Source organism: Otolemur garnettii, unplaced genomic scaffold (genome assembly GCF_000181295.1).
Source record: "Otolemur garnettii isolate 467f Iridium unplaced genomic scaffold, OtoGar3 scaffold00060, whole genome shotgun sequence".
Lineage (NCBI taxonomy): Eukaryota > Metazoa > Chordata > Mammalia > Primates > Galagidae > Otolemur > Otolemur garnettii.
In genome coordinates this window covers 3499560-3517491 of record NW_003852455.1, presented here as the reverse complement: position 1 = coordinate 3517491, position 17932 = coordinate 3499560, and the positions used below count along the sequence as shown (strand labels likewise).

The window sequence follows — 17932 nt, the reverse complement described above, 5'->3', positions numbered from 1 at the left end:
TGGGTTGTAATTTGATTCATTGGGGCAGTAAACATGTGCCAAGCCCTGTCCTACATGGTGGCTGTAACACATCTCGTATTCTAGGTCTTATTCTAGGTGTTAGGTATTAAAAATGATCAGGATATTGGCCTTGCTCTCTTGTAAACTTTTAAAATACTATTAAGAGTTATAATATCTTAAATATATTCACATGGGAGTGACGATAATTGTCTTGGTCCATTCAGGCTGCTGTAACAAAAATATCATAAACCAGGTAATTTAAACAACAAAAATTTATGTCTCATAGTTCTAGAAGCTGGGAAGTCCGAGATCAAAGTGCTAGCAGTTTTGATAACTGTTGAGGGCTAGCTCCATAGATAGTGTCTTCTCCCTGTGTTCTCACATGGCAGAAAGGGTAGGCATCTAGCACTCTGTGGCTTTGTAAGGGTATTAATCCTCATAACTTGATCACCATCCAAAGGCCCCGCTTTCTAATGCTATCTATCACATTTTGCAGTTAGGTTTTAAAATATGAATTTATCACGGGACAAATACTTAGACCACAGCATGATATTTCAAGATTACTTTTTATTTTTATTTATTTATTTATTCATTCATTTATTTATTTTGAGACAGAGTCTCACTCTGTTGCCCTGGATAGAGTGTCATGGTGTCTTCAGAGCTCACAGCAACCTCAAAACCCTTGGGCTCAGCCTCCCCAAGTAGCTGGGACTGTAGGCCTGCACCAGCGTGCCTAGCAGCTTTTTTTCCATTTTTAGTAGAGGTGGGGTCTTGCTCTTGCTCAGAATGGTCTTGAACTCCTGAGCTCAAACAATCCACCCACCATGGCCCAGAGTGCTAGGATTACAGGTGTGAGTGACCATGCCCAGCCCTTAAGGTTACTTAAAAACTTTTCCACCAAACTCATTAACTTTTAGCACAGTTATTTTTTAGTTGAAATTTTAGTGTCTGGGGTTGTTACTCATTTTCTTGATCTGATGTTATAATTAAAAAAAATAACTGAGAACATTATACATGAAATAGGAGACTGAGGACTACAGTATCCAATTGGCAGTAGCCAGGAAATGTTTAGAGAGTATATCACCTGTAGTTGCTAGTTATTTATTGTTATAAAAATTACTGTATTTTATGTATAATGTATACTATTTCTCAAAAGTGAAATGTTCAAGTTCAGACAAATATTCATTGAAAAATGTAGTTTGTACCTTTGAGGAGTGTATCTTGCACGGTAGGTACACACTGCACAGTGGGTATGCACATTTCTTCCCCTTGCCAGTCCACGTGGCCTTCACTTAGAAGCTATGTAGCCTGTCAGTTGGTATGTAGGGTGAGACTTGACCCAAATTGGAGTAAAATATCTTCAAGATGTATAGTATAGTGTAAGTAGCTTTTTCTATGTCTAATTCTTGTTTTCTTCCTGCTTTTTTCAGGAGGTAACAGTTAATTTCAACTATCTTCACATAAGAGTGCTTCATTAACAGACTTGGAAGGAAAGTGAGGTGTCACTAGAAATAGGGTGTTTTCTGATAATTTAGTATATGTTAGTGTATTGACCATATGGTTGTATATAGAGATAAGAAATAAGGTAGGGAAGAGTGTTTAAAATATAAATAAAAAAGAATTGTGTGCCTCATAGATCTGCACAGTTAGTGTTTTTAACTGCTTTGGCATTTTATAAATTAGAATACTGCTGTTATATACATATAGCAGTACACTACTGTGTGAGCCAACACAGGAAGCCTTATTTATTTATTCATTCATTCATTCATTCATTTAGAGGCAGAGTCTTGCTCTGTCACCCAGGCTAGAGCACCATGACCTCAGCCTAGCTCACAGCAACCTCAAACTCCTGGGCCCAAGCAATCCTCCTGTCTCAGCCTCCTGCGTGGCTGGAGCTGCAGGCATGTACCATCATGCCTGGCTGATTTTTCTGTTTTTAGTAAAGATGGTATCTCACTCTTGCTCAGGCTGGTCTTGAACTCCTGAGCTGTAACAATCCTCTATCTCCAGAATGCTAGAATTACAGACATGAGCCTTCACAACTGTCCAGGAAGGCTAACTTAAAGGGAAATTGTTTGAGAAATGCAAACACCTAAATAATTAAAAGAAGAGATTATGATAAGTAACTGAATGAATGAAAGTAAGCCTGATTACTTTCTGCTTGATGAAAAGCAATGGTATAAAAAAAGGGGAAAAATTATAGGAATGACAGGGATAGTTAGTGGCATTGTCTATTGATTTATTTAAAAGATCTATCTTTAAAGGTAACTTCAGGTTTTTGTAAATTATTTTGTCCTATTGAATCTGGAAACAAATGTTGAATTTCACTTGTTATGTAGAAAAAATCAACTAGTTTCAAAATTTCAGTCAAATAAGTTCGTGGGTAGAGGCACAGAGAATATATGAATTAATGTAAAACCTTGATTAACTTGATGCTAGAGATCACAAATTAATAGGGTTTTTAGAGATTATAAGCTTTAATTGAAGAAATCAGATATCAAGAAAAAATACTTAAGAATAATCAGTAAATAAGCTATTAAGATCTTCAGTCAACCCTATGAAAATTATGCTTGAGAACTTGAAGTTTTAAACCTGTAAGGTAAACACCGTTTAAAAATATATCAGCAGCATTTGCTAGTCCATTTTGGCAATTCAAAGATAAGGGTTGAAGTATTTTTTTCTTGATTATCCTGTTACCAGAAATTTGATTAACTAACTACATGGCCACCTTTCAAACTTACCAGTTAGTCTAGGTTTTACCATGTGCTATGTTATATATCTGGCTTGTTTTATTTAGCACTTACTGTATTTTTCTTTTCACTTTTTAACTGCTGTTTTATTTTTCTGAGACCCCTGATTTTACTGAGGGGGAAAATGGAAATGCAGTACAGAGCCCAATTGTATGATGGCTCTGCAGGTACTTGAGTTTCCATTTTTGTTTTAAGCTATCCATACCTCCCTATCTTACTTCTGATCCTTTATTGTATCTTTTGGTTTAACATTGTTCTCCCCTCCCCAATTTCCTCTTCTCCTCATTGTAAACTCATGGCAGGGTCTGCTTGGTGAGCTCATTCTCTTACAACAGCAAATTCAAGAGCATGAAGAGGAAGCACGCAGAGCTGCTGGCCAGTATAGCACGAGCTATGCCCAACAGAAGCGCAAGGTGATGGATGGTTTAAGGGGGCTACTGAGGTGTTCACACTAATCAGCCATTTCTGCCAAGATCATGTCGCCTTATTCCATTCATGGACTCCAATTATGAGAAGTTATTTTTGACACAGTAAAAATATGAAACATACATTAGATAAATAAACATAGAGCTTTCCTGGGATAGGTTGTATAGACAAAGCCCAAAATAATCAAGCTCAAGCATAGAAGTTTCGTTTCTGAAAATTAAGTTATCTGGGAGGTCCATGGATTTATGATTACAGTAAAATTATGAGTTGCTGTTAATACTTGGTCTAGTCATTGCGTCATACCAAGTATGTAGCCAACTTATCTAATTGCTTGTTCTCCAAGTTTTTAATTCTAAAATGAAAAGGATTACCAGGTTTAGATGGCAGATGGTAGATGACCAGCTTCAATTAAAAAATGATGTTTATTTGTTTTAGCTAAAATGTGTCAACAGGGAACATTCATATTCTTATAGAAGAAAATTATTTTGCCTTACTTTTTGGGCAAAAACATGTTCTTCTTATATACTTTGATAAATTTTTTATATTAATAAGGTGAGTGCAAATAAATTTTCTCCTTAGACAATAGAGGGATTAAACATTGGAAATTTTGTATAGTTCTGATTACTAAAAAACAGATTCAAAAAAATACCAGCATAAATCAATGCACATATTTAGTTACTGGTGTAAGCAAGAAGTCTTTAAAAATATGATTTTGGTTGGCTGTTAGATAATGCCACAGTGAAGATTTCAAGGTCTATGTGCTGAAGAAACTTTTAGGTTAAAGTGAAATAAATGCAATGATTTTAATGGTACACTCTTGAGATTTTGAGTTATACTTTTGAAATTAACTACTTACGTAACATCTGCTAGATCAGAAAAGTTCTAAAGTTAATTAAGGGAAAAAGATCAAGTCTCACAGTTCCTATGGATTCTGATATTTAAATCAACCAGTTTTGCAGACAGTAATCTTGTGTAATAATTCTCAGTAACCTCATCTCATTTGGTGGTGGTTAATATTGACAGTTCTCATTATAGATTATTTTTTCAGTGTCACTTCCTGACTTTTCTCAATTCCATGGCTGTGGAATCAACTCCTGTATATCATGTTGCTTTCAGTGAATGAATAACATAGGTAGAAAAAATAGGTGTTCTCTTGTGTGGTTAAATTAAATTGGATGCACTTAAACCACTGAGGACTTACTTTAAGTGGTACTTGAACATTTGTTGTTCAGTATCCTGTGACTGTACCATTTAAGTATTCTAACAAATTGGATACTTAGGCTGAGCCATATATATATATAAGTTTTGTTACAGAATGGTAGAATGAGCTAGTGTATTCTGTGTGTTAGTTCAAAATAGGAATGTAGCTCTAGTTACAATATTCTAAAGTGTTTTTTCATAATGATAATTTGGAGTCCCATAGTTCTACCATTTTAAAATTCTAATATATGGTTTAAGATCATCAATGTGCTTTTGAATCTGACAGTTTGGAAGATATCAGTAATAAATACTGATTCATTTTCTACATTGTTGAAGGTTACTGTTCATTTTAGGCCTACTTTACTAGTCTTAATTTAGGCTTAGAGATATTGTTCCTATTTCTGATATTTATGGAATTATCCATTTAACCCTTCTCAGCCTTCATTTCCCTATTTTTAAATTAAGAGACTGGCAGGACTGTACCTCCATTCTTTTGTTTATTAGGGTGTACTTGGTTCACTACCAAACAGGGCCTGTTCTTGCCCTCTTTGTAGATGACCTTGTATGAAAATAAATGAGATTTTGAAAATGACGTGTGCTCGTCTATGATGAGATCCATTTCCTTTACTGCCCTGAACAACTATTTCCTTACTGTATCTTCTCCTCCATTCTCCCTATAGTTAGAACAGAGATGACTTTTCAGCTCTTCCCTGTCAAAGTTATCAAAATCCTAGTTCATGAGATTTTATCATTCTGTTCATTTGAGGTTTACTTGAGGCACAAAACCACAGGTACTTTTTGTTACTTTTTAATCACTCTCCCTTACATTCTTGAAGGTAAGAGTAGCTCATCATTTTTTAGTATCTTACTAGTAGCAATTAATAAGTTTTCCTGTATCTTCTGAGCAAAAGAGCTTACACAGAGACAGTCGATTAAAGTGACCATTAGTAGTTTTGCTTCCTGTGGATACGTGCACATACATAGAAGTTTTCAGAATGCCTCTTTTATATACGTACTTCAGAATAGCCACAATCACTATATAGGAAGAAATACTTAAAACTTTTAAATCAGGCTTGGTTTTGTGAGGAGCTAGTAAAAGTTTTTCTCTTTCAGCTTTAGCTTATTTCTGCGGAGGATTCCGCTCTTTCTCGATCAGTTTCACAGCCCTGGAATTGTAGAAAAGCTCTGGTTTCAAGACCATTGTTAACCATTTCTGTCAGGGTGAGTTTTAAATTAATGTCATAATGCAAACTGAATATATTAAACAACAGGCCCTAAACTTATTTTTGTAAATGGATGAATTGTACTAGTAAAGCACATTAAAATCAAATATACTGAAATTGCTAGTTAAGACCTAGATGAATGAGTGCTAGATTGCAAATAATTTGTGCTAGCTTTTAAAATATATAAAAGTATCTTCTCATCAATCTTTTATATTTGTTTTATAAACCTAAAAGTTTTTAATATTATTTCTTAGAAGATATTAAGTCTAATTCTTGACTCCACCACCACTTGTTCTTTAAAGTTGATTTTGATCTTCTATTAAAGTAAACAGATAGAAATATGTTGGTGAACTATGCATGACTTATTAACAGTTGTCCCAGAAAGGAAATGATAAATTTAGATATTCCTAAAAATTCAGATTTAGAAAAATCTTAACAGTTGTGATCACTAAATACTAATATTGCATTTATAATATTCTAATAACTTTATATTATTAATTTTTTTATATAACATTTTTATTTTACCAAATTACTAAGTTAACCTTTCATAGTCTTTGGCTTATAATAAACATTCTAAGTTTGTAATTGTGTTAGTTTTTAAATTACTGCCTTAGCAAGTCATGTTGGATTTTTTGTAGTAATTTAGGATAGGTATATTGCATGGAATCAGTAAATACTCCCATTCAACACTAAAACAGTTTATACTAATATTGTTTATACATTCATACTAATTTATGAATTAGGATGAATATTTAATGGGACAAAGTAAATCAAAGTACCTTTTTAAATGAGTGAGGACTTTACTCTGCATTATCAGTTTTATGACCATGTTACCACATATGATAGCTCGCCATGTGATCATAATGTAGAATTGCTGAATTCTTCAGTGGTCTTCAAGATTTTGTTGTGGGCTCCTCTCTTTCTTGCTTGTCTCCTCAGTTTAGGAGACTATTAATAATTATTGTCCATTCTACACAAACACACATAATTAAAGTGAAAAAAGCTTCTGCCAGTAACGCTCTGCTTGCTGTACAGGAATGGTTAAACAAAGTTTTCATTATATTATCTTTTTTCTAATTCAAAAATGACTTTTGGAGATTTTTAGGCATAGGCTTTTCATGAAAAAAATGTACTTTTTGTTTTCAGCAAGCATTTTCATCTATATTATATAAATCAAATCTGGGGGGAAATTTTGAGAAAGGATTTGACATAGGAATTAAAATCTGAAAATAACTTTTTGTAGCATGGACAAGACTTATTAATGTTTACCTCAAAAAGCAAATCCTTGAAAAAATGTTCATGTATATTTGCTGCCATGATGTCTTAACTGCTTAAATAACCAGTGAGTGCACATCAGCAAGAATTTAAATGAAGAAGAATATGAATTTAACTTTTTTCTCCTATGAAATAAATTCATATTTACACATTTTGATTTTCAGAAACTAGACAGATATTTTTAAAGGCTGAGGATGACAACTTCTGCACCTCACCAAGAAGTCAAAGCATGTTCTATGGATTTGTCATGACAACATTTTTATTTTAATCTTTGGATTTTGTGTTTAGCTTTGTATTGTGACAACTTTAGAACTTGTTATAAGTTAAAGTTCTTTGGGGTTTTTTTGAATATTTTATCCTAGAATTATTAGATTAATAACAATTGGAAGTAGTTTACACAATACCTGTGGATCTATGTCTCCAAGTGTCTAAGTCCCTAAGCTTTCGAACAAAGCAACCTCTGAAGAATATGGTAACCATATGTGTCGATCTCTTATTTTTCTAACCAACCTTTTGTAAGAAATGACTAGAATGGCAGCAAGAAATTTATTTTCTTAAGTATTTACTAATACTATACAATTTTGTTCTATCAATGAATACGTGTATTTTTACTTTCTCAAATCAATTGATTTAAAATTTTTCTCTTAATACTTTAAAAAAAAACTTTAACTTACCGCACATTTTTACATTTTATATAAACCTACTTCTACTCAACTAAAATTAATTTATTTTAAATATTTAGGTGTCAGACAAAGAGAAAATTGACCAACTTCAAGAAGAACTTCTACATACACAGGTAATTATGATGAGTAAGAAAAGTAAGAGGGACTTTTTCTTACTATATTCTAGTGTAAGTTTGGTGATGTAGAAATGTATTTTTTCAACCAAGAAAAATGTGAAATGGCTTACTAATAGAACCTTACTATCAGTAGATGCAAAAGCTAATTGAGAAATAAGAATCAACGTAGGAGCTAGACAACTATGCCTATAACTCATTTATGTACAAAAAACTTACTTTGGTGAATCTTATGCTTCTAATTTTAAAGAAAAACTGAAAACAGAAAGTGGTTTGTCCTTGTGTAAATCATGCTTACATTTTTACATTGATAGGCTAATTACTTAAGGTAACAGTTAAAGAAATTTGAGTTGTCTGTCCCATAGTTCTAGTAAACCATCAAGAACCTTTTACTTTGCTTCTCTGAACGCTGAAACTAATCAGGTAATATTTTTCTAAAGACATTTCTGGCACTACTTTGAAAAGCTATTCTATTTTATTTAATGATAAGATCATTATTTTAAACACTGTTCTATGGAGCCAAATTCAAGCTTCATGAAAAAAAAAATAATAATAAAGACCTGTTTTGTGCAATGCAATGAGTAGGTAACATTTTAGTGCCAAATTGATGCATCCCTTATACCATCAGTTTTTCTATATCATATTCAATAATTAAGAAGTTATTTTTTAAATTTAAAAGGCTTATCTTAGGTATATGTTTATAGCAAAAAAAAATAATAATAATAACAAACACCAAGGATGGATGAAATAGACAACTGGAGATTGAATATCCTCTATCTGAAATGCTTGGGGCCAGAAGTGTTTCGAATTTCATATTTTTTCAGATTCTGGAATATTTGCATTATAATCAACCAGTTCAGCATCTCTAATCTGAAAATTCAAAATCCAGAATGTTCCAATGAGTATTTCCTTTGAATATCATGTTGGTGCTCGAAATGTTTCAGATTTTGGAGTATTTTGGAGTTTGTATTTTCAGATTAGGGATACTCAATTTGTAGCATATTTTGAGTCACAGATTTCTTTGATATATCACTTCATCAAGTCTCATACCTGATTATACACTAGACTCAGGTGGTACCAAATATCCTTTTTTTTAAGGCTTCCCAGGGAGATAATTTCAATCTGTATTCAGATTCCACTGTGGTCTCTGGAGTAGGAGCATTACTGTCTTTTGAGAGCTTGTTAGAAATGCAAATTCTTGACCCCATACCATGCCTACCCAGAGCCCTGAATATAATTCTGATGTATTCTAAAGTTCTGGAATTATTATTCTAGTTAAGCTTTAGCACATCTCTATAGGATGGCTTCAAATTGACATCTCTACCAAAGAATGTTTCCATCCGCAGAAAATGTGGACTCCCCAAATGGATTTCATATTTACAAAGAAATGAACCAGTGGAAATCATTCACCCACATGTATCCATTGATGACAACCCTTTGTACAGTTGCAATAGTCAGCCAGTGGGCCTTCACACAACACTATATCGGACAGTTCATGACATAATAAAGCATAGCTTTATCTACATCAGTAATGTCCAGTTGAAATATGCAAAACATATCCTTTTAAATTTTCACATAAAAAAGAGTAAAAGAGATAATATATGTGTTTTCTTTAACCCAGTCTATCCTAGATAATATCATTTCATCATGTAGTCAGTCTAAAGAATATTAATGAGCTATGTTATTGTTTACAGGACATCTCATTTCAGACCAGCTGGTATTTTAAGTGCTCAATAGCTACATGTGTCTAGTGGCTGCCATCTTTAACAGCTTAGATATTAGCATAATTTTATTGTATTATTTGATGTAAATGAACAAGTTTATTTAAAAATGTGTTTATAGTAGAATCTCTCTGGTAGTTCTACCTGTCTCATACTATATAATTCAACAATGTATGTTTTCCTTCAATTTGGCTTAAGTTGGACATTCTCAGAGGGTAGAACTATGATTTCCTATTATTTACTTTGTTCTTGAAAGATACAACCACCTAAACATTTTTCTAAGAAGTATTTTTCATTATAAAAGGCATGATATTATAAGGTGGACTAAATAGACTGCTGATTATAGGAGGGAGTAATTTTTATCATCTTCTGTACATTGTTAATGGTAGGAGATATCAAAACTAGGAATACAAATTAGAAAAGATCAAATTTATTTGAGAAGAAAAATGGATAGCCAAGCATCTACTTTGACAAAATAACCTGACTAACCATCAGCCTTCTTTAAAATCTGTTTTTGTATCATTCTTTTAAATATTGGTGTATTATCTCTGGACATGGTAACTTAACAAAACTTAGAAGGGTTTGAGCTTATAACTCAGATGTATGTTTAAAACCCTGTTTCTTTACCACCTACAAGCTTAGGTGGTCTTGGTCAGGTTATAGAATGTTCCTAATCTCAAATTCCTAATCTGTACAATGCCTGCCTCGTGAGGTTTCTGTAAAGGCAAGGGGAGTAAATGCATGGGACCCTAGAGAAGTGCCTGTCGTATAAAGCAGGCTTCCCTGCTGCTTGCTATTATTATTTTTATTCTATCACCTTAGTTAAAACATAAAATTAAAAAAAAAAAAACATAAAATAATATAAGGAATGAATGGGAAGAATTTGAATTTTTATCAAATGACCCTATAACAAAGACTTAAAATTTTGATGTAGTAGTAAACATTGCTTCTTAGATTGTACTTAAGAATTTGTTTCGGTAAACTCTTACATTTTTAGTATTATAAAATAATTTTTTCAATGTAAGTAGCAAAGAAATCTTCAGATGAAATGCTAAATTATGATAGAATATTATAATTTTGTTGTTTGAGATAATATTCATAGTTTATTCTCTTAACATTTTTGTAGAAGTTTTAAAATTAATAATTCTTCTTATTTATTTTTTGTTTTAATTCAGTCCTATAGATAATTCATTTTAAATAGAAGATATGGCATTAAGATTTTTGAATATTTTAATTTAGACTTAATATTGTCTGTTAACCTTTTTCTTATATAACTATGTGTATTATTTTGTTACAGTTAAAGTATCAAAGAATCTTGGAACGATTAGAAAAAGAGAACAAAGAATTGAGAAAATTAGTATTGCAGAAAGATGACAAAGGCATCCATCATAGAAAGCTTAAGGTATTTTAAGTTTATCTTAATTTGTTAATTCTCAGAACTTTACCACCTACCGTTGTGTTCATCAATGCCAGTTTTTGCAGAGCTTTAACATATTCTGTCATTCTTTTTTTCTAACCTCACGTCCTTAGGGTTTGGAGGAGCTCTTCCTATATTAATATAGTTTACAAATTACGGACTCCGAAGATTTGGTTTATACTAAGTCCATAAAATCTTTATGGTTTTAAGAGTCATTTCTTGTGAATCAATTTATTTTTCCGAAATACTTAGTTTATCACTAGGCTTAATTTCTGTATCACAAAGTCAGAGTTGTTAACTAATAGACATTTAAATGACTTACTATCCTTCCTCTACTTCTATTTCCAGTGAATGATTAGGCCACTTTGGTTTTTTTAAAAAAAATTAACATTGTTTTCCTAAGTCTGAGAAGGATTCTTAAGTGTTTACAGAATTTTTGAAAAAGCATATGCTGATATTATTATCATAGGCACATTGGTAATTACTGTTAAATCTTATTATTCTCCATCATACAAGCCATATTTAGTAAATTAAATAGAAGTATTTCTTTTAACTTAAATTTCTGATAAGTAAACAATTTATGTGCAGCAAAACAGCAGTAAATCATGGCACACACATTCTGTAGCCAGAATCAAAGATACCATAGTTCTGGTTTAACCAACATGCATTAGTAGCTCTGACTCTAAATCATGACTACACAAAACAGACATATATGCTGGCTGATTTACAAGAGTAGTAGTAGTTGCAAAAAGTCATGTCCGAGTGTTAATGTATTATCAAGAGTTTAACCATAGAAACTATATTTTCTCTCATAAAATTCAATGGTAATGAAATTTTTTGTTTATTTTTAAGTAGATCGTTTGGCAGTTGTTTGCCATTTAATTATTTCTAGTTATTAAGAGATGAAAGGAACCTGAAGCCCTTATTTTATTCCTGTCTTAACATTAAAACTTATTTATGAAATGATTGACTGTACCCATCTTTCCCATTCATCAAATAATTATTTGACATTTGTTACATGCAGGTACCATGTTCATTCTTGGTTATACAGAGAGAAACAGTACAGGGTGTTTGCCTTTGGCATTCATGTTTTAGCCTGCCCAATTATCAGGGTACACTTAACCAGTTTTATTGCTTTTCTGTCTTCTTCATGGTCATTTCTCTTGTTTTATCATTTCTTTAGGCACTTGTGTGTTTTCTCTGTTCTTTTCTCTCTCTATTACCAAACTTGGCAAATAATAATTTCATTGCTAGTTAATCATCTCACTCCTTACTTGGCCCTTTTTTATGTTAATGGTCTTCCTCTGTTGGGCACTTAATGTTAGCTCTTCAGTGTTAAATAATAATTTCTCTAGCTGGGCACAGTGGCTCACACCTGTAGTCCCAGCACTTGAGAGGCCCAGGTGGGTGGATTGCCTGAGCTTACAGGTTCAAGACTAGCCTGAGCCAGAGCAAGACTTCATCACTAAAAGATAGCTGGGTATTGTGGCAGGCGCCTGTAGTCCCAGCTACTTGGGAGGCTGAAGCAAGAGAATCGCTTAAACCTAGGAATTTGAGGTTGCTGTGAGCTATGACACCATGGCACTCTACCAAGGGTGACCAAGTGAGACTCTATCTCAAAAAGAAAAAAAAAATTTATCTTTGTTATCATTTAATTAGAAGGTTAGGAAATCCTAAATTAATGAACCTTATTAAATCAGTTTATCACTAAATAAAATAAACTGAGTAAAAAGAAATGGAATTTTTATTCTATACTATTTAGTTTTTACTATGAAAATATATTTCCATAATGAGGAATAAACAATGACTATGGAAAAATAATATACATTTATCAGCTTTTTTTTCTTGACCTGTTTTGGCATTTCTTTTTTTTTTCCTTTAATATTTATTCTATATTATTATTTTATTAAATTTTATAGAAATCTTTGATTGACATGTATTCCGAAGTGCTTGATGTTCTCTCTGATTATGATGCCAGTTATAATACACAAGACCATCTGCCACGAGTAAGTAAAACACTTATTAGACAGTGAACTTGCCCATTAGCAAAAAGGAGAAGGAATTTTAGCTTCTTAAAAATTATATATATGTATATAGATATATATATATGTACACACATATAGACCACATATATGCATGTATATGCACATAGGAATATATATTTTATGTAAGATTATTCATGTGTTCCAGGTGATATCCTAAGTAGTATCATTTGACTATTTTTGTCCATTGTAGCTACCTAAAATTTATGTGTTGCGTGTATTTATATGTTATAAAGGAAAGCTACTATTAGCTATTATGATATTATTTATTCATAATACTTATGATATTTAATTACTGGATAGTAGATTGATTTAGGAAAATAAGTGAAATTTAATCTAATAGAATTGGAAATGTGTTTATAAAGAATAAACTAGCTATGGGAAAGATTTGTGGAAAGTTAGTAATCTCGTTTAAGAAATAGTAGTCTAAATTAGCATAAGTTTTTTAAAATAAACATTTGGCTATAAATAATGGATTCAGTGAATATTTTGCAGTTTGTTTTTTCAGCATACATACATGTATCAACCATAATTATTTTCATGGATTTTTAAAAAATTATTTCTTTAACTGTAGATATTTTCAAGGACTAAAGAGCTGGGTATGGTGGCTCTTGCCTGTAATCCTAGCATTTTGGGAGGCTGAGGCAAATGGATTGCTTGAGCTCAAGAGTTTGAGACCAGCCTGAGTAACAACAAGACTTCGTCTCTACTAAAAGTAGAAAAATTAGCTGGGTGTTATGGCAGGTGCCTGTAGAGTCAGCTACTCAAGAGCCCAAGGCAAGAGGATTGCTTTGTCCCAGAAATTTGAGGTTGCTTTGAGCTGTGACTCCACAACACTCTACCCAGGGCACAGAGTGAGTCACTGTCTCCAAAAAAAACCCAAAAAAAGACTAAAAATCTCAGGGCAGCATTCCAGATCTATTTAAATTTAATTTGGCGTCAGAGAAACATGAATAAATGTTATTTGTTTTGTGCTAAGGTTGTTGTAGTTGGAGATCAGAGTGCTGGGAAAACAAGTGTATTGGAAATGATTGCTCAAGCACGAATATTCCCAAGAGGATCTGGAGAGATGATGACACGTTCTCCAGTTAAGGTAACAAAATAGGCCGTCTGAATGGAGTTCGTTAGGAAGGTAACCACTACAATGATGTCTGTTCATTGTGTTAAAATGAAGACTTTTAGGCCAGGCCCCTATAGCTCCGTGGCCAGGGCACCGGCCACATACACCAGGACTGAGCAGCCTGGCCAAACTACAATGACAACTAAAACAAAAAATAGCCAGTAGTCCCAGCTACTGGTGAGGCTGAAGAAAGAGAATGGCTTAAGCCCAAGAGTTTGAGGTTGCTGTGAGCTGTGATGCAACAGCACTCTACCGAGGGCAACATAGAGTCTGTCTCAAATAAATAAATAAATAAAAATAAAATGAAGACTTTTAAACAAAGAAAGAATCAACATATGGTACTCGGAATCATTCCTGGTATAGAAATCAGTAGGAGGCACAGCCAGGAGGAGGCCAGTGTGGCAGGAGCTGACTGAGGGGAGATAGGTAGGGGAAGATGTCAGGACCCAGAGGGAGGCCAGAGTATCCTGAGCTATTATAAGGTCTTTGGGCTTTTATTCTGAGTAAGGTAAATGATAAGTTGAGTAGAGAATGAGAATATTTGAAGTGGAGTTAGTGAATATAGAAAATTTTCTAGTTTTATTTTTAAAAAGAATAGAGAAATGAAAGAGTAGCAGTTGAACTTGATGAGTAAGGGCAGATTCTTAAAGATGTTTTAAGGGCAGGTGAGGATTGTAATGATCTAGAAAAGGGAAAGAGAAGAGGGCGCCAGCCCCATATGCCAGAGGTGGCGGGTTCAACCCCAGCCCCGGCCAAAAACTGAAAAAAAAAAAAAAAATGATGGAATAGAAAGAACAATGGGAAGAGCAAAGTTACTAAGGTAAAGGAGGCTGGGACTCAGTGTACAAGTTGTTCATATATGTAAGCACTAATGATTTATCCATGTCAGAGGAAGAATATGGCTATGGAGTCTTTCATCGAACAAATATTTATTGAATAATAAATATGTACCAGTAGCCAGGCACAGTGGCTCACACCTGTAATCCCGGTACTTTGGGAACCTGATCATTTGAGGCCAGGAGTTTCAGGCCAGCCTAGGCAACATAGCAAGACCTCATTTCTATAAAAATTAAAAAAGAAAAAAACCCATTATCTGAGCACAGTGACTGTGTAGTCCTAACTACTCTGGAGAGTAGGCTGAGAGTAGGCTGATCTGAGGCTGCAGATCATGACACTGCACTCCTGCCTGGGTGACAGAGTAAGACCCTGTCTCTAACCCCTTCCAAAAAAAGAAGTGCTAGCACTGTTGTGGGCAATGCGTTGGTTAAAACAATCAAAAAGATCCTTGCCAAGTGAGATGAATAGAGCCTTCTCTAAAGAAGACAGACGAGTGGCTAACAGACCACTTGTCTGTCTATGAAAAAATGCTCATCATTACTAATTATCAGAGAAATGCAAATCAAAACCATCTTGAGATACCACCTAACCCCAATGTGGATGGCCCACATCACAAAGTCTCAAAGCTGCAGATGCTGTTGTGGATGTGGAGATACAGGAACACTTTCTTTTACACTGCTGGTGAGACTGCAGACAATCTTTTTGGAAGGAAGTATGGAGAATCCTCAGAGAGCTCAAACCAGACCTCCCATTTGATCCTACAATGCCATCACTAGGCATCTACCCAGAAGAAGAAAAATCCTTTTATCATAAGGACATTTGCACTAGACTGTTCACTGCAGCTCAATTTACAATTGCCAAATTGTGGAAACGACCTAAATGTCCACCAATCCAGGAATGCTTTAACAAGCTATGGTATATGAAGTACTATTCAGCCACTAAAAAAGATGGTGACTTTACATCTTTTGTATTAACTTGAATGGAGCTGAAACACATTCTTCTTAGTAAAACATCACAAGAATGGAGAAGCAAGAATCCAATGTACTCAATTCTGATATGAGAATAATTGATACTAATACTTGGTGAGGGGTGGGGGAATGGAGAGAGGGAAGGAAAGAAGGGGGTGGGGGTCATGGTGTGTGACATACCTCTTGGGGTAGGACACAATTATAAGAGGGACTTGACCTAATAGATGCAAGCAGTGTAACCTGGTTCTTTGTACCCTCAATGATTCCCCAACAATAAAAAAGAAAAAAGATTCTTGCCATAAGGGAGGATGCATTATAAGAGGAAGAGACAGGCAATAAATAATAAACATTATGAATAACCAAATAATATAGTACATTAGAAGGTGGTAAGTGTTGTGCCAAAAAGACGTAGAGCCAGGCAAGGGGAATGAAAGCCAAATTATCAACTGTTTAATTAAAGGTCCCAGGGTACTGATCTACATTGATAAGGTAGCATTTAAACCAACATTTGCAGTAGCAAGGGGGAGATAGTCATGTGGATATCTAGTGCAAAAGTGGGGAGATCAGAAGGGTAATGGAGGGCAGGAAGAAGCAGATCATTATGGTCTCAGAGGTCATTGTACAGACTTGGTTTTCATTTTGAGTAAAATGGGGAGCCAGTGCAGGATTCTGTGCAAAATAATAGCATAGCCTTTTAAAAGGCTCATGCTGCTCTATTGAAGATGGATATAGGCAAGATAGGAGACCCAGTGGGAGGCTACTAGAGTATCTAGGCAATACTTGGACCAGCAAGGTAGTAGTGAAGGTGATGAGAAATGGTTGGATTATGAATCTATTTTGAAAGCAGAATCAACAGGATTTCTTGACAAATCAGATATAGGAAAAGAGAAAAGGAGGATGTGTCCGTCATCAAGGGTGGCTTTAACAAAGAATGTGGTTTGCATGGGTAAGTGTGAGTGGATCAGGTTTGGGATAAGAAGATCGGGAGTTCAGTTTTGGACTCACTGAGGGTGATAACAAATAAGCAGTTGGATATACAGGTTTGGAGAGAAGCCTGGACTAGAGACACAAATTTAGGAGTCATGATTAAATATCTAAAAGTAATATTTAAAGCCATGATCTTAACTGGATAAAATTTCCAAGGGAATAAGTAGAGATAGGGAAGATGCAAGACCAAGAATTAGATCCTGGACACTCAACATGAAGAAGTTGAGGGAAAAAGAAATGAAAAAGGAGTGTGTGAAGGTGAAACCAGTTTGATAGGAGGGAAACTGGAACAGGGCAGTGTACTAGAAGTCAGGGAAAGAGTACTGAGGAGTGGGGAGTGATCAGCACGGTCAGATGCTGCTGATAGCTCAAGGGAGATGAAGACTGAGATTGATCATTGAATCTACCAGTGTAGGCAAGTAAGTGAAGTCTGTGAAACTTTCCTTCTCATTGTGTCTGTTTCCTCAGTTAAATAAGAAGCAGATTATCAGCTGTTAACTAAAGAGAAAGGAAAAAAGATTGAAGTTTGAGGCAGGGACAAAAAGTGAAATCTTTTCTAAAAGATTGTGGTGACTCTAGAAATAAATTGATGAGAGAAGTCAAATAATATTAGGATTACTGAGTTGGACTTAAACCCTCATTAAGATTTGGGGACATAAATTTAAAGTGAATCTATGGGCTAGGAGCAGTGGTTCATGCCTGTAATCCTAGCATTCTGGCAGTCCAAATTGGGTGGATTGAGCTCAGGAATTCAAGACCAGCCTGAGTAAGATGCAAGATCCCATAGGGAAAAAATAAAAAAAAAGGAACCAGGCATCATGGTGCACACCTGCAGTGCCAGCTACTGAGTGTGTGGAGGTGGGGTGAGGGGTGCTGAGGCAAGACGATGGTTTGAGCCCAAGAATTTGAGGCTGCTATGAACTATGATACTACCATGGCACTTTACCCAACATGATGAGATTCTGTCACAAAATAGATAGATGAATAGATGGATAGATTGATCAATCTATATGGTTGTGTGTGTTTTGTTTTCTTTCATGTTCACTTGCTAGGGGTAGGTATAGTGGTTGGAGATAAAAAACATTGAAATTACTTGGCTCGACGCCTGTGGCTCAAGTGGCTAAGGCGCCAGCCACATACACCTAAGGTGGCGGGTTCGAATCCCCAGCC

The 17932-nt window shown here is 34.4% G+C and overlaps 1 protein-coding gene across 4 annotated transcripts in view; it reads left to right on the top strand.

Moving 5' to 3' along the window:
* The window catches only part of OPA1 (OPA1, mitochondrial dynamin like GTPase), an 83881-nt gene that overhangs the window by 15192 nt on the left and 50757 nt on the right, over window positions 1-17932 (top strand). For 2 of the 4 annotated variants that reach the window (XM_023514845.1, XM_012806945.1), the window contains 5 exons: window positions 3053-3163; window positions 7617-7670; window positions 10689-10793; window positions 12728-12814; window positions 13830-13943. In XM_023514845.1, the coding sequence (XP_023370613.1) occupies window positions 3053-3163; window positions 7617-7670; window positions 10689-10793; window positions 12728-12814; window positions 13830-13943 (471 nt within the window). The remainder of the gene's footprint in view (window positions 1-3052; window positions 3164-7616; window positions 7671-10688; window positions 10794-12727; window positions 12815-13829; window positions 13944-17932) is intronic. The other 2 variants (XM_023514846.1, XM_003792694.2) reach the window with 1 other exon arrangement.